This window comes from Peromyscus maniculatus, chromosome 17 (assembly GCF_049852395.1).
Source record: "Peromyscus maniculatus bairdii isolate BWxNUB_F1_BW_parent chromosome 17, HU_Pman_BW_mat_3.1, whole genome shotgun sequence".
In the NCBI taxonomy this organism is placed as follows: Eukaryota; Metazoa; Chordata; class Mammalia; order Rodentia; family Cricetidae; genus Peromyscus; species Peromyscus maniculatus.
Window position 1 is genome coordinate 55,860,256 of NC_134868.1, and position 27,075 is coordinate 55,887,330.

General features: G+C 53.7%; 1 protein-coding gene across 10 annotated transcripts in view; it reads right to left on the bottom strand.

Moving 5' to 3' along the window:
* The window catches only part of Arhgef10 (Rho guanine nucleotide exchange factor 10), a 91,245-nt gene extending 66,866 nt beyond the window's left edge, over positions 1-24,379 (bottom strand). For 2 of the 10 annotated variants that reach the window (XM_076553674.1, XM_076553671.1), the window contains exons 1-7: positions 24,286-24,343; positions 13,433-13,508; positions 9,348-9,518; positions 5,285-5,464; positions 4,022-4,309; positions 1,405-1,468; positions 221-297 (exon numbers count right to left, since the gene is read on the bottom strand). In XM_076553674.1, the coding sequence (XP_076409789.1) occupies positions 221-297; positions 1,405-1,468; positions 4,022-4,309; positions 5,285-5,464; positions 9,348-9,384 (646 nt within the window). In that variant the 5' untranslated portion in view covers positions 9,385-9,518; positions 13,433-13,508; positions 24,286-24,343. Of the gene's footprint in view, positions 1-220; positions 298-1,404; positions 1,469-4,021; positions 4,310-5,284; positions 5,465-9,347; positions 9,519-9,574; positions 9,698-13,432; positions 13,509-17,748; positions 17,787-24,285 lie in introns of those variants that run through there. The other 8 variants (XM_076553675.1, XM_076553672.1, XM_076553673.1 and 5 more) reach the window with 5 other exon arrangements.
* Positions 24,380-27,075: the final 2,696 nt, after the last annotated feature.

Consider the following 27,075-nt stretch of genomic DNA (forward strand, 5'->3'; position numbering starts at 1 on the left):
TCCATGAAGAGCTGTGACTGCCCCAATACAGAGCAAGAGGCCACTCCAGAGTCCCAGGGAAGCCTCTCCACATAAGCTTTTGTCAGCGCTCGGGTAACCGGGAGCATTTTAAAGCTTCCAATCCGATCTCAGCCAGGAAAGGAAACCCACCACCATCTACTGTCAAAGACCCTAGGCGCTCAGGGGCGGGGATCCAGGCCCCTGGGTCAGTGGCACTTACTTTCCATCCATGCTGTGTTGGCAGGGTCGGCTGCCCACCGGGCCAGGGCACTGCCCTCCTGGCTGCCTTGGTCGCCACTGGAAGTAAAGACATCATGAACTGAGAGCGTGGCAAAGCATGGCAGTCACGGGGAGCTGAGCGACTTACAGTGTTCGTGTGTGCGCACACTATTATGCTTGCTGTAGGTCTTCCCGGACACAACTACAAGAATCCCAAGTTCAAGTTCACACACATAGCTCCGTCAACAATCACGCACACAGTAGTGTCAGAAGTGCCATGTTTTCTGTACAACCCGAAGGTCATGCATGATTCCACCTGACTGTGCGAGCCCCCTGCCTCCTCTTTCTCCAGCACAGGCTGCCAGGAGGAAGGCACCAGGACCACGGAGCCATCTCTACCCTACAGGGTGACAGTCACAGGCAGACAGGGACTTGGACTTCTGTCTTAACACAATGTGAAGCTACTGGGACACTTCCTACAGAGAATGACAGGAAGGGATTCCCTGTGAGACCTCAACACAGTGTCAACACAGCCGTTGACAAAAGGGTGGCAGGGTGACAGGTCCCAAGACGGCCACCGCCCGCTGGGGCAGTCATAAAGGCAACTGCCCAGCCCTGGTGTTAGTTTTGGGAAACAGTATCTCACTATGCAGCCTGGCCTAGTAGTCTAGAACTCATGATTCTTCTGTCTCCGTCTCCTCAATAGGACTGATTACTAACTTGTAATCATACATAGAGCTATAGTTTCTGGGGGTGGGGTTGGGGGTGGGGAGGTCTTGGTGGGTCTGCTTTGCGACAAATTCTCCACTCCCGCTCCATAAAAAGTCCTTGCCATGTGACTGTTTCTAGAAATTCCAGTGATTTCTAGAATTTCAAGTTTGGGATACTTTAATCCTTAACGACTGAAGGGGAGACACGGTCAAGAGCAGCCACAGCCATGCAGGAGATGACGGAGAGAGGACACGGCTGGTCACCATCTCACAGCTGCACTGATGCTGCAGACAGAGGGGACACTGAGGCTGTGGCTCCCGGGAGGGCCTGGAAGCGGGCAGGACCCACGAAAGTAACACCCTGAGGGTCCAGGGAGTGTCTTCCTGCAGCTCAGACGACCTGAGAACCCAGTGGGCCAGCACAGCACTCAAGGTAAGGCCACAGATACAGACGATCCGGGGTTAGCACAGGTACCTGTGTGGAAGGTCCTCGGAGCTTAGGGAATTGCACTGCCCGTCTCCCGAAACTTCTGCTGCTTCTGTCAAGAGAAAAGATTGACAGTGTTTCACACCTGACAAGATGCTTCCACAACAGGCTTACGCCACCACAGATTAGAAAATGCCCGGCTCTTGGATAAAATGTATTCATGACAGAATGTGAGATACCAGGTCTGTGACCCAGATTAACACAAACACGCATCATATACCAGCCTGGAGGGAGGAAGCACAACGCATATCAGCCTTGGATACAGTGTCCCCCAGGGGGGCTCCTGTACTGAGGTCATGGTCCCCGGGTTAAGCGGCCCAATCACTGAGAGGTGACCGAACTATAAGGGCTCTGACACCAAATGTTAACCACCAGTGGGGTCATAATATGACGGCGTTATTGGAAAGTGATGAAGACTTCTGGAGGTGGAGCCCAGTCTGAGAAAGCAGGCCACAGGGTGGCAATGCCCTTGGGGGCCATCTTCTGGAGGCCCCTGCCTCTAACAGTTTCCTGGCCGCCATGACAGAAGTCGCTTTGTTCCATGTACGCTCTCCTACCACTCTCTGACGTTCTGCCTCACAGCAACGCAGCCGTGGCCACGGGACGAGCCCCCAAGAGCCCCGGGGCAGAGCACACCTTCCTTCTCTTTCAATTGTTCACTCAGGTACTTGCTGTCATAATCGGAGCTGACACAGTGCTCTTGCAGTTCTGAGTTCTCGTGGAAGTTACTGCTTGACTTACAACACAGGTACCTGGCAAACCCAAGAAGGCAGTGTGGACAGAGGAACGGTGATGCGTGATAAACCCAACTTCCTCCTCACACCGGTTGTCCCGGCGCCCTCTGGTCTGACTGGCAGTGTCCTCCCATTTCTGACCCGCACAGACGCATGTTCGCCCCGGACCTGACCGGACGCTTCGGGTGCTTCCCCGTGCCCACCGCTGTTCTGTGTGCAAGAGCCTGCTTCTAGGAAGTCGGGTGAAGAGTGGGCCCCCCAAGACACGGGCAAGATACGGAGGGGGGGGGCAAGTGAGCATGTGCAGGAAGTAGGGCACCAGAGGTCCCTGGAACCAGCAGAGGGCTGCAGACAGTGATCAGAGCTCTTTGCCAGGACTGGCTCCCCACCAGGTGGCCAAGGCCTGAGCTCCAGCTGGGCTGCCAGCGTTGGCTATGATGGGAGACTTGAGGATATGGGTCCCGGGAAAGCTTTGTGGGGCACAGCGGCCTCCTCCTCTAGGGCCCCATGTGGGTACTGGGTGTCCAGAGGCCAGGGGCTCGGAACTCAGTCCCTCACCAGGGCATTTCTGCCGAGTGCTCCCTTCTCCCATCTCAAGGGTCTCTACATCTCTCCAGGGAACACCACTGGGATACCCAAGGTAAGACATTCTTCTTACACTTGGGGAGGCTCAGAGGCAGAATTCTGATTCACAGTTACATGGGAAATTCAGTAAGGGCTCTTTCCTTTACAGTTAACAACCAAGAAAACAATCTTTAAAGAAAACTCCGTCTTTGAATACTGGAAACCATAGGAGGTTCTAAAGAGAAATGTTTCCTGCAGAAATTGACCATAAATGCTAAGACTATGCTACGTCCTACAGTGTGCATCCTCCCTCTCTAGCAAGAGGGCAGCTGTCTAAAAATGATGGTCTTTGCAGTCAGAGAAAACGTGTCCATAGGCCAGGCATGTGGTACAGCTACTTTGGGCAGCTGAAGCAGGGGGATCCTGAGTTCCTGACTGCCTAGGCTACAGGGTGAATTCAAGGCCAACATGGGCAGCTTAGCAAGACCTGCTCTCAAAATAAGTAGTCAAGAAGGGCTGTGGATGTGGCTCGCTGGCAGAGTACTTGCCTAGCATGTACAGGGCTCAGATTCAAACCCTAGTAATAAGGAAGAAAAGAAAGATCTATCATTTTAAAGTGATGAATAACTGAACGCCATTTGAAGCACTTTATTTAAAAAAATAATTCAACATGACTTATAACAATCTATTTTCTTGGCCGGGCGGTGGTGGCGCACTCCTTTAATCCCAGCACTCAGGAGGCAGAGGCAGGCGGATCTCTGTGAGTTCAAGGCCAGCCTGGGCTACCAAGTGAGTCCCAGGAAAGGCGCAAAGCTACACAGAGAAACCCTGTCTCGAAAAAAAAAAAAAAAAAAAATCTATTTTCTTATTTTTGTATGTGTTTTACTTGGTAGAAGCACTAAGCCCCAGCACTTAAGGACAAGGTGCGCATGTTTATCTTCTGACCTCGACCACAGAGAAGATGACGGAGACCCCGTGCTGAGGCGCACAGATTAGGAGAGGACGGGACAGGGACACACTCTGGGACGGTGACGATAGGTTAGAGAATGCAGGGCTGGGGACCGCTCTAGTGTGAAGACCACACAAGCTCTTCCCGGTGTGCAGGGGCCGGAGGTTCCAGAACACACAGCTGCCTCTGAGCCGACCGCTTTACTGCACCCAAACAGTTATAGCAGGGGCTAGCCTGGGCTCGTTCTCCAACACCGCAGACAGACAACGTAGGAAGGGGAAGAAGGAGAGACCGGACATGCACGGGTGTCGTGACCACTGTGCCCTGCCACTGTGCGGAGGAGCTCCGGGCGGCCTACCTTCCTCTTCCACGGACTCGGCTCGGATGACGACGGGGCTGGAGTAGGCCGGCAGCAGCAAGGGCAGGTTCGACGGGACGGCATAGCCGCAGGGCACAGGCACAGAGTAACCGCTGGGCACGCGCAGGCCCGCCCCTTCCTCCTCCGCGTTTGCATCTGGAGACGGCGGCGGCGGCTGGTCCTCCTGGAATGGTGTGATGTCAATGACAGAGTAGGGGTTCACTCTTGTCGGGGCCACAGGCTTCGCAGGCTCAGCCTCGGGGGCAGGCTCGGCTCTAGTTCCATTTCCTGGAGGACAGAGGGGCAGCAGTCAGTCAACGAGGCATAACGGGTGTACATGGTCCCTGTGTCTACAGCAAGGGCATGGGAACCCTGCATCCACCACCGGTGTCAGGAGCCCCAGCTTTCCCAGATCACCACAGGAGGCTGTGAAGCCCAGGTCCTTGTGGTACACCGGGGAATGGAGAGCTGGCCTCACCCCTGGGCACAGCTGGAAGAGATTCTGCCCAGAGGCTCCCAGGACAAGAAGAGTCAAAGAAGCACATGGAGAGCCTTGACTGGGGACAAAGGAGAAGGAGCTGGTCCTCAACCACAGTGACCACTGCCGCATCTAAGCGGTCTCTCTGGCTAATGAGCCAAAGTCCCAAATCTACCTCCAGACTTGAAGAACATGAACTCCCACAGGTGATCCATCCCAGTTTACGAATAGTGATAAAATGGCAAGTGACATCTATTAGAAAAGCAGCAGGCTCCTGCCTCTAAACTACAAATGCAGGGTTAGAGCAACGAGAATGGAAACTGAGGGAAAATGATACCAAAAAGAAAAAAAGAAAATCCTCCAAAGCTGCATAAAGCTCTTCCAGCTGATCACAGAGACTAGACTCCTCTAACCCCCAAAACTGCCCTTGTCATGATTTATATGTGAAGCCCATCCCCACCCAAGGCTTACAGGCTGAAGGCTTGGTCCCCAGCAGGTGGCGCTATGAGGGGGTGACTGGACCCTGGAAACCCATGGATGAGCTCCTCACTCAATTCCCAAAAGGGGGGACCCAGCTGGGGGGAGGGGGGTCACTGGAGCTGCACATGTGTGCCTCTGAAGAAGCCACCTTGTCTCTCTGAGTCTTGCTCTGCTTCCGGAGTGGCATCGTGTGAGGAGGGGGTCTGCTTTGCTCTTCTATACCACAGACCCAGACCCACCTGGAAGCACCGAGCGGTCGGGGTGCCTCCTGCAGGACCCCGGGGCGGCATGGCTGTGTGACTGACCTGCAGGGGGGGTGGTCTCGCCGGTCTCGCCGGCAACACCTGCTTCGGCACCTCTGGTCCCGATGGCTGACGGGGCCTGCCGATCCGCTTCGGGGACTTCGTCGCCGCTGTCAAAGTCAAACAGTTCCCCCTCTTCCTCTTCATTGTTATTGGTGTCGTATTTCACTTCGTTTTCTGAAGCTGAAAATAACAGAAACCACAGTGCCGACATTTGCTCCCGGGGATGGCACCTGTACCACCCCGACGGGATAAACCCAGCAGGAGAGATGGAGAGCCTGAGCCCGGCCCCCTGGGGATGCAGCTGGTGGCATCACTAGAGACAGCAGCAGGACTCTGGATCCGGAGTTCCCTTGGCAGGCGCTTCGCCACAAGGTGGAAAAAAGAAGAACAGAGAGGGAAAGGCGGAGAGGGGGAAAGCATCTCTCACGCCTGAAACCTGTGCTGTGGCTTAGGATCTAGGAAAATCTGATCTCCTTCCTTGTCGCACCAAGACAACGTGAGGAGAGGAGGAGAGGGGCTTGATTTACTAACAGACCCTCCGTCCACGGGACAAGTCCACGGCCTTGCTATTCGTAATGACACACCTCGCATCGTCCCCTGGCAGAATGAAGGGCCACTTAACGTCTACCCCACAATTAGAACGGTTCCAGACTGCTCTTTTGGCAGGGGGAGGGAAAGAAAGAAAGCGTGGCTGAAATAAACACATTGTACTTCACGTCGGGCTTCTCGGAACGGGGTGTATGTAGTTCAGTAGCAGAGCACTTCCTAGCATGGGAGCCGCTCTGGATTCCATGCCAGCACTGCCTTCCTCTTGGAGGTACGGGGTGGCACATCTCCTTGAGGAAACGCAACTGCCACAAGACCATGGGGACACCCCCAAACCAGCTAGTGGGTGAGAGGGCACATTGTGATCCATGAAAGTGGCGTGTGCGGAAGAGAATCTCGGGCGAGTTCTGGCAGCGGTGGCGCGGCCCTTGTTCGAGGCAGTGAGACACGTGATGGAGCTGTCTGCCAGAGAGAACTTGCCCGCGTAATGGAAGAATTCAAGTGGGGAGAGGTATGTGGATGATGGCACCCTCTGCATTCGCCTCCGGTTTGCAGAGGTGGGAAGAGGTGGCAGGATGAAGGGAAAGGTAGTCCCAGTGAGATTCCTCTCTGAAGAGCCCTTCCTGGGGTTGAAGATCTTGGGAGCCCACAGGTAGAACCAGACAGCGACAGCGCAGAGACAGAAATGCTAATAGCCCTCCGATCTGACTTTCAATACAGGGGAAGAGGAACATCTTTGATGATGGGAGCCCCAGTGATGGCACAGCCTGGAAACCAAGAAACTCAGGCAAGACTCAGCATCTGAACTGCTTGAACTGGCAGCGACTTTCAGGCTAGGAGCCTTCAAGAGCATGGCTTGTGAAGCTGTGGGACGCAGTGGTGGATGGGATCAAGCTGAGGGCTGTGGAAGCAGAGAAACCTAGCAATAAAACCACTCGTGCCTCCTGGAAACAAAATCTGAGTGTTCTGAGGCAATATGAGGGAAATCGGTCCCTGGTGGACTGGCTCATGGGCCATTAGGCACACTTGATTCTTGCTGGCTGAGGTCCTCATGAGTATCAGGGCCTGGGAGACACCTGGAGGGTAAGTATCACTGGAGCCACCAGATGCAAGAAGAGCCGTGTTGGGGCAAAGAGGACTGTGTTCACAGGAGAGCTGAGAAAGAGGCTGGTTCAGCAGGGCGGTGGGACCAGTCTAAGGCCTTACTGGCCTTGCTGAACCTCACACTGGGGCCGGAGAGGCTCCCGCAGGTCTGAAGGATGCAGACCGGCACGTAAACAAGCAAAACAGACAAGTGGGTTTGTCCAGGTCACCCCAAGGCAAACGTGGCAAGACTGTGTAAAGCCAGAGTTCCCAGGGGAAAAAACGTAACAGGAAGCTGAGGGCTGTGCTAGTGAGCTTCTGGAAGGCACGAGAGCATGCACAGCAGTCTGCAGAGGGCCTACGTGACAAAAACGTACACCACCCCCCCCCACCCCCGCCAAAGTGTGCACCGTGCATTTCTCCCCTATAGGGAAGTAAACCAGGGGTGGAGATTGCTCATCCAACTGGGGGTGGGGGGTGGGGGGTGGGGGGCCCTTTCAGCAGCCAAGTGTGGCTGATGGAAAGGTGAGCATTACAATGTGAGCCTGCAGCCTGCCAGAACCAGGGAGCCCAACAGCAGCCACAGCTGGGCACAACTGGCCTAACCAAGACCATCAGTAGTCGGGAGATGTTCAGTGACACCCCCCTCCCCCCCCCATGGGAGCAACAGAGCCCCAGGATGAGGAGCCTGGATGACTCTGGAAATGATTACAGAGTTCTGGAAGAGGTAACGTCTCCTCATCCACACGGCTGTACCCCGACCTTGTTCTTTACACAAAACAACAGAGGTAGGTAGGTGGCGTCCCATGTTAAGCTGGACCTCACTGAGGTTCCATTTCCAGTCTCACCTTCGCAGTCCAAGACCACTTGGCACCTTCTTGAAAAGACAGCAGAGGTCCTGCCTTCAGAGGGCCGGCCAACCCCCCATAGAGGAGGTTTCTAACTCATATCCTCACTGCCGTGCTCGAGCCCGTGGTCTGAATGAACAGAATGAAGCTGTTCCTGGTCAAGGTCAAGTCACGCAATGATACCCGCCCCTCTCATCACCCTCTCTCCTCTCCTTCTCACTCCTGATGACTGATGGCCCCTCCTCTTCTTACTTTGCTGTGTGTGTGTGTGTGTGTGTGTGTGTGTGTGTGAGAGAGAGAGAGAGAGAGAGAGAGAGAGAGAGAGAGAGAGGAGAGAGAGAGAGAGAGAGAGAGAGATCGATCCAGTGAGCTTCATCAGGTTGTATACCACTGAAGAAAATCAAATCTCTCTCCCCCACTAGCAATTGTTAGTGCCTATATATCCTTGTGGAGAGATGGCTTGGGACTTGCTTTCATAGCCTATGCTTCCTGGGTGGAGCAAACCCTAGCGGGCGAGCTTCTAGCCTGAATCTTCACCCACACGGGAGTCCCCTTGGGGTGGCAGTGTAACTGACTTTGCACTGGAACCTTCTATCTACCCAGTTCACAACCTGGGTCCTTCCCAGTGTCTCCAGGTCTTAGATGTGCCTTGGAAACAGCTGTACGCGTGTTACTGGTGACCCCCGTGTGTCACCACGCAGGCCCAGGGCTCCCAGGCAGCCGACAGTGGGACAGGAGGGCCAGAGCCAAGTGTGACAAAGGTCAGCCCCTTTCAGCCCACACCTGCAGGGCACTGGACACACAGCGGGATAACGGCCAGCCTCATGTGGCTACACTGCCTCACAGCCACAGCTCACCCCAACCTTCAGACCTTGCCTCCTTCTCCATCTGCAGGGTGGGTGGGTAGTGGGGTCTCTGACAGACAGTCTTCAAGAGAAACCAACCAAAGGCCCCTCCTTTTGTCTCCATCAAGTGAGCAGGTAGAAGAGGATGCCCAGGTTGGCCTTGAGCTGACCACAGGGGAGGGATGCAGGGAGAACACTGCCCCAGTCCACCCCCAGTGCTCAAGAGGTTGCCAGTTCCAGAGGGAACACGACTGGAAGGCTGAGGCTATCCCCAAATATGGACGGCACACACCCTGAGGTACGGCCAGCGCTGGATCAAACAAAAGAAAACTCATGGAAGCCAAGATGCTGAAAACATGTCACGTGCTGGGACACAGGCAGCTAGCTTCCTGGAACCCAGATATATCGCTGTACCACAGGGGCAAAGCCCAAATCTCAGGTCCCATCTATACCACAAGACCAACCTTCTCTTTCTTGCCCCATGCCAAGCAGTAGCAATTTAGTGATTCTGGAAGCTGGAGTCCTCAGAACTCCTGAGGCCCACAGGTTTCAGGGACACCTCTTTTTAATGTGCATTTGGCATGAGATCCCCTGGAGCTGGAGTCACAGACAGTTGTGAGCCACCATGTAGTTGCTGGGAACTGAACCCAGGTCCTCTGGGAGAGCAGCCAGTGCTCTTAACCACTGGGCCATCTCTCCAGCTCCCCCCCAGGGACACCTCTAAGGAGGCAGATCCCCTACCTGCAGGCGCAGGAGGTGAAGGCTCTCCTTGGTCCATGCTCAGCCTCGCCTCCTTTCTCCACACTTGGTCAGCATCAGGGGACAGGAGCCCCTACAAGCAGAAACATTGTCCATCAAGTTGGCATAAAAAACCTTCGCAGGAGACACCATTCGGGACTTTCTAGAAACAACCTGTAACAAGGAAAGAGGTCACCGACGTCACTCCCAGCTGTAATGACAGCACTTACCATCTATTAGTTGCAAACACTTGCAAATCTCCCAAGAAGGGACAATCCAGAGCAAAACACAAACAAAGGGTTCTCAGTGCGCTGGACTTCACCTTGAACCATGGCCAGGAATTTGTTTTGGAACCCGAGGCCCTGGCCAGAGCCCTCTCAACCAACACCACAGCAGGTCTTTGCTAGATTTCACGCCATGTTCTAAGGGGAGAAGTCAACACATAAGCCCGACAGTTTCACCTCTTCCTTCAAACAAAACCTCAGCAGCGTTGAGTGAAGTTCCCAGGGGAAGAGCTGCGGCCACATTCAACACTTTGCATGGCTGCTTACCGATCGGAACATCAATGACTGTGGAGAGCTGGAACACTCCCAAGTCCAGAGCATGATTATCTCGGGCTATCTTGGGCCCTAAACAGCCATTCCCCGGCCCCCACCCTCCCCGTGCGTGACCTACACACCATCCTTGTGACTGTGAGGTAAATACAGAACAGACCCTGCGGTGGCTTGAATGAAAAGGGCCTCCATAGACTCACGGGAAGTGGCTTGATCAGAGGTGTGGCCTTGCTGGAGGAAGTGTGGCATGGGGACTGGCTGGACTTTGAGGTTTCCGAAGCCAGTGTCACTCTCTCTTTCCGCTGCCTGCCGGTTCAGATGCAGAGCTCTCAGCTCCTTCTCCTGCACCGTGTCTGCCTGCATGCACGCCCCTATGATTCCCACCATGATGACAATGGACTAAACTGTAAGGATTCTGTCCTTAATTACGTCATCAGCCTGCGATGGCATCCCAGCCTAAAAAGCAGGTGGGCCCTCTGTGTGTCCCTCTCTTTCCTTTCCGCTCCCTCCTTCCGCCTGTCCTCTCTCTCTCTCTCCCTCTCCCCCTCTCTCCCAGTAAAGTTTCTAAAAAGGTAACCATGGCTCACAACTCTCCTCCAGCTCTAAAAAGGTAACCATGGCACATGACTCTCCTCCAGCACTCTCCTCTGTCGGCAAGGCCACCGCAGGCGGCGGCCAGCCACGAGGAGCGCACTGTTTAACCAACATTGGTGCCGAAACCCGGAATAAACCACCGAGGACCTGCTGACTGCTGTCGCCTGCTGCTTCCTCCCTGACCCAGCAAGACCACAAGAGCGCGCGTGACCCTCGCCTCTGCTGGACCCTATACAGCTACCACTACTGATACGGCCCTGATTCTTCACCACAGTGAGTCCGCCGTTCTCGTGGCTGTAGTCTGAGCTATATTCTTTGCGACGGACACCCTGGGGGTTGTCCTCGGGCTGTACTGGCAACGGCAGGCACAATGGTGTCTAGGGTTCAACGGTGGACCAACTGCAGTACAGCCAAGCCCTCACCTTCCCTTGATGAAGAGGAACGGTGACTTGAGCTGATTCATAGATCTCTCTCCACTCTTTGGGGACGCCCAAGATTGTAGTCTGATCCCGGTTTGTTATTTTAATTTTTTATTTTTCTCTCGGCTACAGCCAAGGGACAAAGGGGCGGATACATTGGCGGATAGGGGCGGGCCCTGGTAAACCTGGCCGCATAACAGCATCGAGGGAACTTCTGCCAGCGAACGGGCAAATAAGAGTTACTTTATCTCCAAGTTATCTCCAAGCTTTCTACTAAAGCTCTGAACCCCTCTCCTTCCCCACTTCTGCATCTGCCAGTGCAAACTTTTCTGTCTGACTTTGGCCGGCAGGGGGCGGGCTCAAATGGGCGGGCTTGGGTTTCTAACGACTCGCCCTAACTCACCTTAACTCCACCCACTCATTCTCACCTGCATACCGACAGGTCCCTGATCTTTGCCTTGTCCCTAATTCCAAAAAATAAATTCTCATGCACCACAAGCTTTCCTCTGCTGTCGCCTGCTGCTTCCTCCCCCATCCCTGTTCTAACTCACTGTGCAGCCAATGGTACAGGACCACCACAGAACTGGAGTCCAGAGATCATCAACATCTTGTCAAACAGAAAGTTCCCAGCCACAGCCAAAAGGGATACATGTCTCCAGAGCAAATGGATGACAGGCAGCATCCCACAACGCCTGTCTACCTCAGAAGACTCCCCCAAGAGCCAACCGACGTCCAAACGACAGCTGGAAGCACTTTTTGAGAGGAACGATGCCCCTATTCCCATCTACCTGCTTTCTTTTTTATAATAAGTGAAAGTCTAGGATGTAAGGATTTTGTCCTTAATTACATCATCAGCCTAAAAAGCGGGTGGGTCCCCTGTGCATCCCTCTCTTCCTTTCCGCTCCTTCCTTCCATCTGTCCTCTCCCTCCCTCCCTCCCTCTCCCCCCCCCCTCCCAATAAAGCTCTAAAAGGTAACTATGGCCTGTGATTCTTCCGACCAGCGCTCTCCTCCGCTGGCATGGCTGCTGCAGGTCGCGGCCAGCCACGAGCAGCGCCGATTTAACCAACATAAACCTCTGAACCTGTAAGGCAGCCCCAGTTAAATGTTTTCCTTTATAAGAGTTGCCGTGGTCATGGTGTCTCCTCACAGCAACAGAACACTGACTAAGACAGATCCCTAGCCTCCACCACCCCAAAGATTAAGAATGTCGTCGGACAACATCAGAGGCCTAGAGGAGCTTCCTCCTCTCTGCTGTAACTCACCTACCTGAGGTAACCAAGCGCTCGGTGTTGTTACTATAGAACACTTCCGGAAACTGCTACCACACAGGGACATGGTTCTGCTCCCAGCCACGATCGTGTGTATTTGGCTCCAGAATAATCTCTCTTATCCCCTTCGAGGTGAAAGCTGAGGTTTTGTGCTGACAATAGTTTTTTTGTAAAACCTGTTCCTCATCAGGAACAAAACCGACATTTTCTTAGCTACCTCTGGAGTCAGCAGGGCCAAGCTCCACAGGCTGTGTTCCTGTCCTGTCCTTATTTCCTGTGCTTCATTCTCTACATGTATTAGAAAACTGAACTTGAGAAACAGTATTTTATGAGAGGGGTAGTCTGACCCACACCGAACCACTCAATACCCATCCTAGCTTCATCCAGGGACTACTCAACACCAGCCCTGGATCCTGCCTGGGACCACTCAACACCAGCCCTGGATCCTGCCTGGGCCCACTCAACACCAGCCCTGGATCCTGCCTGGGACCACTCAATACCAGCCCTGGATCCTGCCTGGGACAGCTCAACACCAGCCCTGGATCCTGCCTTGGACCACTCAACACCAGCCCTGGATCCTGCCTGGGCCCATTCAACACCAGCCATGGATCCCTCTGTGAATCACTCATCACCCTCCCTAGAATCCACCAGAACAGTGGGAAGAAAAGCAAACTGCTTTGAGATCTTCTCCATATGCTTCTGTTCCAGTGTCAGACAGGTGGATGCAATGCCCGGTGGGTGGCACCCCTGCCTCTTCAGCCACGGGCTCTCCACATACTTCCCGCCCAATGGCAAAGAGAGAGAGCAAGAGAGCAGGCAAAGCTTTGCACCTCACAACATCTAAGATGCCAAACCAGCCCAGTGAATTCTTTCACCCTAATTAGCAGGCTTGATGTTGGCCTTGGCACTTCCAGTAAGCCAGACCATGTTCTCATGAAGACGAGTTGGCTGCCCATGCCAAGCCCCATCATCTGCCAGTATACAGAGCCCCTGCCTGCCTGCCAACCTTGCTCGAATGTGCTCTCTGTTATACGCCTCTTGCATTGCCCCCATGCACGGCCATGTGGCTCCATCTCACCCTCAGGAGCACTAGAAGTCGCTTAGATGCCTACCCGAGTGGCTAGGCCTCTTCAGTGGGCACCTGCTGTCTCAGCTCTGGAACCCGCAAAATTCCACCACCACACAGCACTTGTGGTGTTGGCTCTCTCTGCCATACATGTGGTGAGCCACAGCCAGGCTTGACGGACTTACCGCTGAGAGTATAACTGCACCCCAGCTCTGAGAACAGACCCTGTTATTTCCGATGAAGACACTAGAGCTTGAGGATCTGCAAGATACACCAGGGCTATAATGAGGGCGAGTGTTTGGTGTAGAGCCTGAAGGTCCAGAGCCTAGGGTAGAGGCAAAGCCCTCTGCCGGCCAACAAGACCTGGGCAAGATTCGAGGTGACAGAATCTCTCTCAGAGGGGCTGTAGGTGAGACACCCCATGCATGTGGTAAGTGCACGTCTCAGTGTGAGGCGCCCTGGCCGGGTCCACACGTGCACAGTGCTGCGTTGCTAGGCAACACCTGTGACTGATGTCCCCGATCCCGTGCTGACCCTCCTCCACCCATCAACCTGCCTGGTATTGGCTGGACATCCGAGGGTTTCAACAGTAAGAACAAAGGGGTTTCTGGAAGGGCTTCTTCCTGGTAAGTGGTGAGAAACCACAGGAAGCAAAGGACACACAGCTGTGTGAGACTCCCTGGGAGAGGGACGCTGACCACTTCCACGCCACCTCCCCAAGAGGAGGACGTGGCTGCTTGGAACGAACACCGCCCCATCTCCTGGAGCTCACGTGACCTCGTCCTTGCCTTTATTCCGGGAGCCAAAACAGGTCTAGGGTTCTGAGGACTCGGGCTGCTGAGGACTCAGCCGGTCTCATGAAAGAATGGACACCGATGAGCTGTGTTCTGTGAACGCAGATCCGGCCCTGGGACACGCCTTTCCCGGGCCTCATGCCCTTGTGGAGCAGATGAGGGCAATCAGTAGGTACTTTCGAACGCTTTACAGTCCAGAAAGACCGGGACCAAAGAGGCGTGCGTGGCCACTGGGCACCTGACAGTGTCATGAGATAAACCCAGGCTGACGGCATCGCTTAGCGCCAGTAAGAAACAGAGGCCAGCTAGAAACCAGAGCAGGCGGCAGTGCCCGGGGGCTCTAGAGGAAAGCAAAGCCACCCTGCATTGGCTTTGTGCGTCTCTGTGCTCACCAGCACTGCCCACTGACCCTGCCAGTGACCCCGCCATCAGCACTGCCCACTGGCCCAGTAAGTGACCCTGCCAGCAACACTGCCCACTGACCCAGCCAGTGACCCCATCAACACTGCCCACTGACCCAGCCAGTGACCCCATCAGCACTGCCCACTGACCCCGCCAGTGACCCAGCCATCAGCACTCTGACCAGTACTGACCAGCTGGTGCCAGCCAGTGACCCAGCCAGCACAGTCTAGTCTGCTAACCCAGCCATCTGCACCGCCCACTCACATGGCTGGCACTGCCCACTGACCCAGCCAGGTGCTTTCCACTTAATCCCTTCTCTTGTCTTGCAAACGGCGGCGCTCCCGGGAATGCTCACACTGCCTCAGCCTCTCTGCCCTTCTCTGCTCCCAGCCTGACTGAGTCCATGGCTAATGCAGGCAGGAACTCACCTGGACTTGTTGACATGAAATATTGTGTTAAGTAATCCCTAAGAACAAAGCCCTATTCACAGGCTGAGACACAACTCTGGACATGCTCCAGGTGAAGCGGACATTGCGGAGGCTCCCGCTGAGATGGGGGTGAAGGTTAGGTAGGCCATAGCTAGAGGGGCGCAGCTGGTGGGCCTGGTCCGGTGTAAGCCTGAGGAGACAGCCTCAGCATGCCGGAGAAAGTCGATGACCAATGAATGCACCTGGAGGGCTCCCTGCCAGCCTGTGTCTTTACTGCTGCAGTCTATGCAAAGAACCCCCCCCCCCCCAAGGCTGCCTCAGGCCTCTGCAGACACTGTGCTCCCGGGACGTCCTGGCCCAGCTTCCAGGGATGGCTCTTGAACATATATCCTTCAGGACTCAGCCAGCCATGTTACCGCATGTACCATTCAAACTCCAAACAGTCCAGGTCAGCTCAGAGACCCACTGCATCCACCTGCCTGATCCCTCCGGCCCTCACAAGAACCCGAATCCAAGAGGACAGAGAATGACGGGCAGCAAGCAGAGCCCCAGCCACGCACCCGGACCGTGCTGCTGGCTGGCCTGCATCACCTCCTTCGTTGAACTCAGCAATGTACGTTCTGCACACAGTCCCCAGAGGCTCCCAGCAGAGGTGGGAGTCAGGAAGGAGGAGGCATCCAGGCCAGAGCCTATTGAACTTGAAGGTCACCACGCCAGGATGGTGCTTTACCATCAAAGAGTACCTTCCCTTGGAGCCTGGCTGGCGGCCTGGGCGCCCCAAGGCATGCCCGGATTGCGACCACAGATGACACAAACCAATAATGCCTCAAAGACTCATGTCATATAAACAAAAACCCAGACTGTATGTTGTCATCTAAATGTCTATGCAGTTATAATTTCACGTTGACTGGGTAATGCCTTTGCAAATGTTCTTCGGGAGACCGGATGACATTACGCTCAGAAGAACAACAGAGCAGAATGTCTCTTGCAGAAGCGAGCAGGCGCCAGAGGAGCGCTGACCATCTGAACTGACCGTCTGTGCCCACGCAGGCTGCTTGGGTAGCCTCTGTGGACAAGCCTTTCTCTGGCATTCTTGTGAGGCCCTTAGAACGGTGTGTATCAGCCCTTGGTTATCCATGGCCTGTAATGCCCCAGGCAGGCCTAGTCCAGGAAGGTAGAGAACTGAAATGGGAAGTTCATGACCTGACCAGGGAATAAGCCAGGATTCAAAGCAAACCATCCCAAACGAGCAGAGGGAGGATAAGACGGGGAGCAGGGGGGACAAAGAAAACTCCCCCAAGTCGCTGCTGACCATGGGGATGCCCAGTGATTTCACACATACAATTCTTCAAACTTTTGAAACTATCCGGGGTTGTGGTCTGTTTCTACACCTAACGTGTTGGGACGCCAGCAAGGAAGAGAGGGTGTCCTGGTTCTCACGTGCTTGGAGACTTCCTCTCTAGAGAGGCTCAGGTCCACCGGGCCCAACTAAGACTTCCTTAATGGAAGGAGAGACAGTGAGGACGGGTGGCCAGTGCTGCCCGAGCCGGGGACGGACATAGCTCTCTAGAACTGAGCCGCCCAGCACTGTGGGAAGGCACCTACCAGACCGAGAAGGCTGATGATCAAGGGGGAGGGTGGCTGCTGTGACTCGGGAGTGGACGGCCTGGAGTTCCTGTTCAGGACATGGCGGGCCTTTCAGAACGAAGGGATCCAGGTATGGTACAGGGGTGAGGTCTGCAGAGGGTCTGGGAGGACAGCAGCACCCCCGGGACGTCTGTCTGTATGACTGAGGATAGGACAGGAGGACTATCACGTGGTGGAGCCGAAGCTGAGCTTCAGACCCTAGCTGGACTCTGTGAGGCCGTAAGTGACCCTCCAGATGGCCCTGTAGTCATGTCCACTCTCCTCCATTGTTTGTGCTGACTCAGACTCAAGTGCAGCCTGAGGAATCCTGCCCGCCTGGTGGCTGTTAGCAGGAGTCTAGGGATCCCCGTATGGATTAAGAGCATCCTGTTCCTGTCCCACCTGTCCAGTTCAGCTGCGGAGCAAAGACACCCATCCCCGCATCCTGCAGAGGAGTGTGTCCTCTCTAGTGGGACTCTCAGGGGTCTGCACCACCATCCGTAAGCAGGTATCGCTGTAAAGGCGCTTGGGATACCCCTCCTCTGTTCCTTCTGCCCAGGTGGAGGGAACAAGCCGTGTGGTCTCTCCCGTAGGGCCCTCAGGAGAAGGGTCGTTCTCCACTCTCCTCTCTCCACAAACCAGCTGCCGGCATTCAGACACTCTCTCTGCAGCCACCAGCAACCTGTTCCTAGCCTGGCCATCGGAGGCCTACTTCTATGGATCAACAGGCTCCCTTCCTGCACACTTCTCTTGGGGAGGTCTCTCCGGGTGCCACACTCTCTCTGCACCTTCTTCTAACTCTTTGAAGCCCAGAGTGATTCCACAAGCCTGCAGCTTCAGGACCAGCTGTACGCCTAAGACCACGCAGTACTGTGATATTGAAGGGAACTACCCACCCCATGCCTCAGGGAGGCATCCAACGGACAGCTCAAATCCAAACCTGGGCACCTGACCTCCTGCTGGTGTCTTCCTCTCTCAATAAACAGAACCCCCCCCCCGGGGTCACCCCCAATTCTCCTCTTTCTCTTAGACCCGGGTCCAGATCCATGAGCAAAACAGGTAGTTTCAATTTCCCATCTTCCCAAAGCTGGCTGACCATTGGCCAGCACTACCCACACCTGGTCAGTGACTATGACCAACTCAGAATGGGCCTTCCTGCCTCCAGCTTCTCCCCTGCGGGGTCAATGCAGAGTCCTGTGAAAACACGGACAGACCCGCTTAACGCCCGTCCTGGCTTTCGGTTGCTCTTACCTACAGAGTTATTACTCCAACCTCCACAACTGTCACTGTCTCCAAGGAAACAGCGTCATCCAGACACAACAACGCTGGTGCACATATGAATTCACAGAGGCCTGCACAGGGTCAAGCCGGTCCTGAGAGGGCTAAGTAAACCCAGGGTTCCACACCTAACCAAGCAGCCATTTGCAACTGATACCTGCTGGCAAAAAGGAAAATCAGTTTTTTCCAGTAGAGTGTCACTGGGTGTATCAACCACACTCCAGGCTTGGCACGGTGCCCAGGAGTAATTGGCCAACACCAAACAAACTCTATGGTTGGTTGGTTTGTTTTAGCTTTCTGTTTTATTTTTTGTTTTGCCTTTTTTTTTTTTTTTTGGTCTTACAGGTTTCTTATTTGTTTTGATTTTCTCCCCCCCCCCCCTTTTTTTTAAAGAGAGAGAAAAAACATGAAGTTGGGTGGGTAGGGTGGTGGGGAGGATCTGAGAGGGGCTGGGATGGGGAAAACATGATCAGAATCTATTGTATGGAAAAAGGTTAATCAAAAGAAGAGACGCTCACCAAGGACAGTGGGGTGAGCCATCTGCAAAACGCACGTGGTACAGAACTGAAAACCTCCCAAGGTGACAACAGGTAAATTCAGGCGGCTTCCTCCTCTTCCCTGTGGGCCTCACCGCACGTCCCACCCTCTGCTGACCTTCTGTCTAGACACAATGGAGGGCGGAAGAGACTCTTTCTCAGAAACAGCCCTCCCACCTCCACCGAGAATCACTGAGGAGACCGCACATCCTGGAAGACAAACCTCCCTTCCCCGCTTCGAGTACCTATGATTAGTTTCCCAATCGCTTGCGCTGCCTGGCAAAACACTGCCCCTTTCATGCCTTCCCGTGAGGTCATCCAAAGCCTGCATGTCTAGACTCCATCCTAAAAAGCAGAGGGCCCGCCCCGTCCGGGCCAGGGCCCCAGGCTTCCCTGCATTCTTCCACTTCAGATCCTCGGCTCTGGGCTGTCAGTGGAGACTAGCTGTGTCCCTCTGACATCCTCAGAAGCAAATGGGAGAGTTCAGTCTTTGGCTCTGACTGATGCACCTGGCATGCCCACCTGAGCTCTGCCCCTCCATTTCTCTGGTGCAGCTGGCGGTGCCCACCTGAGCTCTGCCCCTCGGTTTCTCTGATGCAGCTGGCAGTGCCCACCTGAGCTCTGCCCCTCGGTTTCTCTGATGGAGCTGGCATGCCCACCTGAGCTCTGCCCCTCTGTTTCTCTGATGGAGCTGGCATGCCCACCTGAGCTCTGGCCCTCTGTTTCTCTGATGGAGCTGGCGGTGCCCACCTGAGCTCTGCCCCTCTGTTTCTCTGGTGCAGCTGGCGGTGCCCACCTGAGTTCTGCCCGTTTCTCTGATGGAGCTGGCGGTGCCCAGCTGAGCTTTGCCCCTCTCTTTCTCTGATGCACCTGGCATGCCCACCTGAGCTGTGGTCCTCTGTTTCTCTGATGGAGCTGGCGGTGCCCACCTGAGCTCTGCCCCTCTGTTTCTCTGATGGAGCTGGCGGTGCCCACCTGAGCTCTGCCCCTCTGTTTCTCTGATGCAGCTGGTGGTGCCCACCTGAGCTCTGTGACTCCGCTCACCATGGGCTGCTTCCACCCCCCACCCCACTGAGTCAAGAGCTTCGGAGCAAAGCATCAATATTCTTGTCCCTTCTGAAGCCAGAAGGCAGGCCAGTGCCAAGAAGCAAACTGGCCAAGCCCACACAGAAAGGCTCCTCTCTGCAGGGCCTCAACAGCACCCCACCCACGTGACCCCCTGACCCAGCCAGACTTGGGCCCACACACTGCGATGACACACTCCATGGGTTCTCATACACAAACCCAGGCCTTCAGACATGGAGTCGCTGGACTATGAAATCCTCTGGACAGTCCACACTTGGTCCTCACCATCAGGGCCCAAGTGGAAACACCACTGTATGACACAAGCCCTGGCCTTACGGGTCAGCCCGCTGCCTCACCATGCCGGTACCAGACGGTTTATCCTCTCCAAAGACTGGGCCTCTAATCCTGAGCTTACAACTAATAAGATGAGCACCAAAAAGTACTTCATTATTTTTAAATTCGTTAAAGAAAGCCAGAAACCAAACTGAAATCATGATTCCGTTTTCCTTTTAAAAAAAAAAAAAAAAAAAAAAGACCAAATAAATAGAATGGAACAGTAAGTAAGCAAAGGACCTGGCCAGCTAGCACAAGCCTTAGCACTGAAACCAACCAATCAAAAAACCCAAACATATACATTTGTTTCCTTGGTCTCTCCCATGTCTTTTCTCCTTCTTTTATTTTGTTTTGTTTATTTCAAAAAGGGTTTCATAGGCTGGGCAGTGGTGGCGCACACCTTTAATCCCAGCACTCGGGAGGCAGAGGCAGGTGGATCTCTGTGAGGTCAAGGTCAGCCTGGGCTACAGAGTGAGATCCAGGAAAGGCGCAAAGCTACACAGAGAAACCCTATCTCGGAAAAAAAAAAAAAAAGAAAGAAAGAAAACAGAGAGAAAGAAAAGGGTTTCACGCTGTAGCCCAGCCTGTACTAGAATTCACTAACAGTTCCGCTGGCCTCAAATTTGAAGTGACCCTCCCGTCTCTACCGCACGGATGCTTGCATTCAACATGTGAGCCGCTACCCCGACTTCCTATACAGCCTCACTTATCCACACCAGCAAGACACGACACCAGCTCAGACATCATCCGGACAGGACTCTAGAGCTTTCTCTTCAGTGCTGTATCTCCAGGCAATGTCCACAAAGCTGTCTTTAAAAAGAAACGACATCAGGATGGAGCTGTGGCGAGGTGGTAGGACACCCACCCAGCATGTGCAAGGCCCCTGGGTTCAATCCCCAGCACTGCAAAAAAAGTGTCACAGGGTCAGGGGAAGGTCGAAAACACCCACCAGCCACGCCCACAATGAAAAACAGACCTCAGTGTCTAAAGCTGCCCACACCTTCAGGAGAGCAGCCCAGTGGTTAGAGCCAGTTCTCTGCAGCGAGGCATGGACAGGTCCAGGGCTTCGGCTGCTTCTGCCCCTATTGTCGCAGCTCAGATCCACTTGTCTGCCCTTGCTGGGGACTGCAGCCTGGCCTGGGCCAACCAGCACCACATTCCTCTGCAGGACACTGCCTAAGCCAGGCCATAGCCGTGAGCAAGAGCCACATTCTACCCACTAGGCACACTTGTCCATGGCTCCCCTACAAGATCCTTCATATGACTGTCACAGTTCTACGTTGGACTGCAAAGTCTTGGTATGCAGCCAGAGCTAAGCTCAAACTCAACATCCTCCTGCCTCGGCCGCCCCAGTCCTGCGATGTGAATATGTACCTGGTTTTACACAGTTTTTCGTGTTGTATTTTACAGCCCAAATCACTTCCCATATCAGACGGTGGCATAGGGAAGGTGAACACATTAAACCTAACAACTTTTGAAAAACATTTTACCTCTTCCCCATTGTCTTGTAAAAAATGGAACAGCCCAGAGACACCACTTTCTGCTAGTAGGTGTACATTAACGTGACAAGGAAAAGCAAAAAATGGCAAAGGTGGAGAGAGGTCGACCACAGCACTATGAAAAATTACTGTTTTGTTTCATAATCAAGATTTCAAAATTCACACATAGAAAGAGGCAAAAGTCAGCATCCAGGCCCCGCCCCCACGGGAGGCCAGGTCAGTGGGGTCAGGCAGAAGACCCTGAAGGGGGTGCACTCAGGTAAGGGGCTGATGGCAGGACCTTTGTAAGGTACACTGTACGCCGCATGTTCCTATACTTGTTGCCCGTCTCCAGAAGCTGCAGCCCTGGTCCTGTGCACAGTCAAGGCCAATACCTTGCTACCTGTCCACAGATATACTCACGGATCACCTGACACCAGTTCTCAATTCATTTCAGACCCTTCCAAGCTGTCGGTCCTAGAACACCCACCCCAATGTACTGTCCCCAACTCACGTCTCCAGAGAGCACAGCTAATAAGACTTGTAGCTCTGCCCCAACGATAATTAACGGTGCATCCCACTCTGTCTAACCCAGCCTTGCCTATTTACCTCTCTCCACCCAAGCAAACTGTACTCAGGAATGAATAGCAATACGCTCTGCCTAGCTCCAGACACAACCTTCCATTGTGTACTTACTATTCTGAGTCGTGCAATTAAAGAATGACGTATTGTACAACAGGGGCTTCTTTCAATTATGAAAATGGCTTATGCTGTTATCTACAGACGACAACAGCCACAGTCGCTGCATTTTCACTTGTCTCTGGTGAACACGGAACACTTCCTGGTATTGAGCGGGTTTTTTTATACACATTGCCTCCCAGCGACTTCACACGGGAGCAGTACCAAGCCAAGAGTGGACAGCCGCAGGGCTTGTAGTGACTCCATCAGGTAACCTAGGGCCCAGGCACACAGCTCTCCCCACCCTTTAGAACTGCCAGCCCTTGCTCCCAGACTCACCAGAAGCAGCAGCACATCAAAACACCAAGGCGTGTTTTGATAAATACCTTCGATGAATCTAGAGGAACCAAACGCTAAGAGATAAAGAGGGCCGCGGTGTGTAGTAATAGAGCATGTGCGAGCATGATGACATGGTTCTAATCCAAACTCCTCAAAAACCAACAGTCATTTCCAGTAACCGGCTTTACCTCACCCCTCAGTAGCTAAAACTCCTCTGTCAATAACTGGGCTGTATGGTGAAGCTAAGAAATGACGGGCGTCACCCAACACAGCAACTCTTCCCTCTGAGAAGCCATGAACTACTCACTGTCTAACTCTGGACAGTGACTTCCCACAAGGTTGTAACTTGTGTTTGATACTGAAGCCAATGAAATGAGAGGAAGCCCAGTTGGAGCTGGAAAGGAGTGGTACGCATCTAAAGATACTAAGTATAACCCTCAGTAATCTTTTCTGATAAAAGTTATTTTTTTGGTAAAACGGAGATTCGAGATATGTATGTTATTAGTTACTTTGTTATTGCTGTGGTATAGAAGGAAAGGTCCATGTGGTTCCTAAGGGATGCAAGTCCATCATCATCACTGAGGGGAGCAATGGCCGCAGGTGTGGCGGCTAGAGGAGAAAGCTGAGAGCGAGCTCACTCCTGGAGCTACTCGCATACAAGCATACAGCAAAAGAGAATACATCCCGAATGGTGCGTGGCTTTGAAACCTCAAAGGACATACTTCCTCCTTCAAGGCCCCGCAAACCCACCCCAAACAGCCCCACCAACTAGGAACTAAGAAGCCAAGGGTCTGCACTTGTGGGAGGCATTCTCATTTAAGCCTTCGAAACTTTATCTATGCATTTATTTATTTATTTATTTATTTATTTATTTATTTATTTATTTATTTATTTGGCACTTACTGGGTGAGGATCCAAGCCAGCCTGCTGCCTGCCAGGCAAGTGTTCTGCCTCTGAGCCACACCCCAGCCCTGCCTCCTTGTTTATATGAAAGGTCTCACTGTTGTAGCCCAGGCTAGCCTCAACTTAAGTGCCAACACAGACTGACTAGTAAGCTGTAACTGAGACGCACCCTGCATTGGAGTCCACACCAAACACAGTCTCCTGCCCTCTAGGAACTGACATACTCATTAAAGCCCAAACATCCTTCTGCATTCAAAACATGGGGTCCCACAGAGTGTCCCGGGCCCAGACACCTGCTTTTATTTACTGCACATCAGACCAAGATCAAGATCTTGATTATTGAGCAATGGTGGGTGGCAAATAAAAAAAAAATTAAAAACAAACAAACAAACAAAAAACAGCAGTCACCTTCACCCTAAAGGGGACATCAGGATCCTAAGCATCTCCATTCAAACGCCCCAATCTGACATTTCCCAGGCAATTCCAGCGCCCCGTGAATTCACCCCAAATCTCCAGCCCAGAGACTGCAAGTCACTGTTGCACATGCCTTAGGGCTTTCTCCTGAGGCTACGGGGCATCCATGATGCTAGGGGCTAGTGACTGCTGTCTGTGTCTAGGGAAGGCATTCCCTGAAGTTAGGCGGCTGCTCACTGCTCTGTGTCTAGGGACACCCATCGACGTTGGGGGGCTTCTCATGGCCTTGTGTCTAGCGATACCCGCTGACATAGAGGGCTGCAGGATGCCTTACCCATGCCTGGGGCCACCTCAATGTTGAGAGACCGCCTGCTTCTGTCTGTGTCTAGGGGCCACCTGCACATTTGGGGGTGCTTCTTGCTGCCCTGAGTCTAGAGACACTGCTAAGTCTGGTGGGGGTGTAGGGGCTGATGGGCCCAGAGAGAGGAATACCGACCGGGTTTGGGGGCAACTAAAACTGAAGTTGGGAGTTCCTTGCTGTCCTGTGCCAGGGACAGCGGATGAACTGGTGGGGGAGGGAGGGGACACGGGGAGCGGGGGTTGGCTATTCGCTGCCATCTGTGTCACTGTGCGCGCTGGTCCCGCAACCCCTGGGTGGGGTTTAGCTACTTTGGGGAGCTGGGCAAAAGTGCAACTTTTAAAGCAAAGAAGCAGCCCGCGCAAGCGGCCTGGGGAGCGAGGAGGGGGTCGCCGTGCTCACTCACCGAGGGGCCGGGCGCCATCCGCCGTCTGCGTCCGCTAGTTGTCCGGCGCCCTCCGCGCGCGCCCCGCCCGCGATGCGCTCCCACCCCGCCCTCCGGGGGAAGCCCCGCCCACCTCGCCGTGATTGGCCAGAGCGGGCCGTGCCTGGTGCCCACTGGCCAGCGTCCCTGCCCGTTCCTGGGACGCGCCCGGCCCTCGCGCCCGCGCATTCCTGCGAGGCCACGTGGCCACCTGCCCCCCCCCCCAACCCTCCCCGCCCCGCTCCGCCCCGCCCCCAGCCCAATGCCCATCGCCGCTGGGCGCGTGGGAGAGATGCTGCCTGCCAGGCGCTCCCGGGTCGAGAAGGCACGAGCAGGGCACCGGCTCGCAGTGCCTCGGAGTGGGCGCTTTTTTTCCCCTCAGACGCTTGATCACTTAGGGGAGTGGCGCGGGGCCAGAGTGAGCGCCTCCGGAGCATCCGCCCTCTATGGGACTCCGGGAGCTGCGCTGGCGCGGGCGGGAAACACAAGACACTTTTACACTCCACCCATCGTGACCCCAGCATCTGCTGCTCCCTGCAGATCCCCGATCTGGGCTCCTGTGGGCAGGGGGCGCTGAATTGCACTTCACCCCACTTTTGACCCTTCTCTCCCTGCCCGACTCTCCCTTCTTGGGTCCCATGGGCAGGGGGCACAGAGCGGATACCACACCCATCGTGACTCAAGCATCCTCTGCCTCTTCCTGTCCACCTCTCCCATCTTGGGTACCATGGGCAGGGAGGGGGTGCAGAGCAGATATTACACCCACCATGACCCCAGCATCCAGTGCTCCTTGCAGTCCTCCCCTCCTGACACCAGGAGGACAATCCATCCGACGTGGAGTATCCACCCTCCCTGAGCCGCGCCCGCCTGCCTAGGCCGTCCGGGCTGGTCGGCGTCAGCTGCTCCTAGTCCCTCCAAGTACAGGAGCTAGAAATCCAGACCAACAGTGACCTCAGCTCACCACCTCTCCAGGCCGTTTTACAGCTTGCCTGTCGCCAGGAGGCTCTTGTTTTTCCGGACTTGAGTCCCTGCACAACTAACTTCCTAAAGCCCCAAGCCATGCTGGAGAGAGCCTAGCCAGCCTCTGCCAGGTGCCTGATCTGGATGGGTGGCGCTGTGGAGCATCACACTGTGGGCCATGGTGATAGGAAAAGGCCCGCCAGTGTCTGCATAGAAAAGTGCTGGGGTGTTCTGGAAGGGCCCTTCTGGGCAGTTGAACTTGCTCAGCACAAACCTTTATGGGAGCTGTGGACAAGCCCGACTTCTTAGAGACTCTAAGCCCACTCAACTAACTACAGAATGAGTTCAAAGAGATATTTGTTCCGCATTAAGTGTCCACAAAGCCGATGGACTCTGTAGTTAGGGGCTTCTCTGTAAAATCAAACAGACTGACTACTCTGAGGGGAGAAGTCTAGGTACCGCGACATGTCACAGTTGTTAGCAGCAATCGCTAACGTTACAGAAATGGACCGTGTTGTTTCCAAATGCTCTCTCAGACCTGTCTGAACACGGGGAAGACACTCTTGATGTCTCCATGGAAGACCCTTTGGGTAAGCTACTCAAAGAATGCCCGGACTAGAAACGTGAAGGACATTTTCTAAACAACTTTTTGAGAGGAAACAGGTCTGTACTGTGGCATTTTCTGCAGGAGTGAAGAGCACACAGCATTCCCCAAGGCTGTGAATGAGCCCCCGGACTCAGGGCTGGCAATGACACCGAGAAGGATCGCACCAGGCAAGGGCCTGGGGTGAAGCTGGTCAGAAAGGAGTTGGGCTGGCTCAAGTCCCGTCCAGTCCGTTGTAGTTTCACACACCGCCATGTCTGTAAGCCACAGGTGGGAATGCGGGACTTTCCCTTTTAGTCCTTTGACCCATGGTATACCAAGAAAAGTTAGGCTTAATTATTACACATTTAGAGATTTCCTTTTTATTATTATGTAAATACATTTATAAACACATAACTATATTTCATTATACAAGGCTTCTTTCTACTGTGCCCTAGCAGTATATGATTTTAATCTTTTAAGCCTTGTGGAGACATTTCATGGCTAGCATTGTGTTTGAGCAGATGTCCTGTGAGCACTGAACTGCATCTGTGATGTAGTCAAACTCACGCCCTTCATTCGCTGATGTAATGTTTTGATTATGGCAATGAGGTCATGTCCATGACCAGTTGTTTTTATCTGTCTGTCTGTCAGGTACTGAGAATGGTGTATTACTGACTTCAACTGTCCCTACCCGTTGAGCATTGCCCTAAACATCTAACAGAGTTAGTTACCAAGTAAACCAAATAGTGTACGGAGGGATGTGCCATATACAGAAAATATGTATGTTAAAAACTTAATCTTAGAATCAAATTTGAAATGGACCACAGACTAAAGTGTAATGACTGTAAAGTTTCTAGAAGAAAACGGGGTAAAATATCTTACTGATCTCCAGATAGGACACTCAGAAAGGACTAAAGGGCCTTAATCAAGACTTAAAATCCCCACTCATCTCAGGGCATGGTTAAGATGAGAAGATAAGCCACAGCTCCAAGCAGATATTGGTAGTACACTGTTCAGTTTCCATGTGAAACGTGCCTCCACAGGTTGATATATTTCAGCACATGGCCCCCGCGTGGTGGCACTGTTTGTGGCGATTGTGAATCTTTAGGGTGTGGGGGTCTAGCTGGAGAAAGGAGGTTTCCAGGAAGGTGGGGCTTGGGGCATATACCCCAAACCCCTTTCCTGCCCGATCCATTTCTTGCTTGGTACTATACAATAAGCAGCTA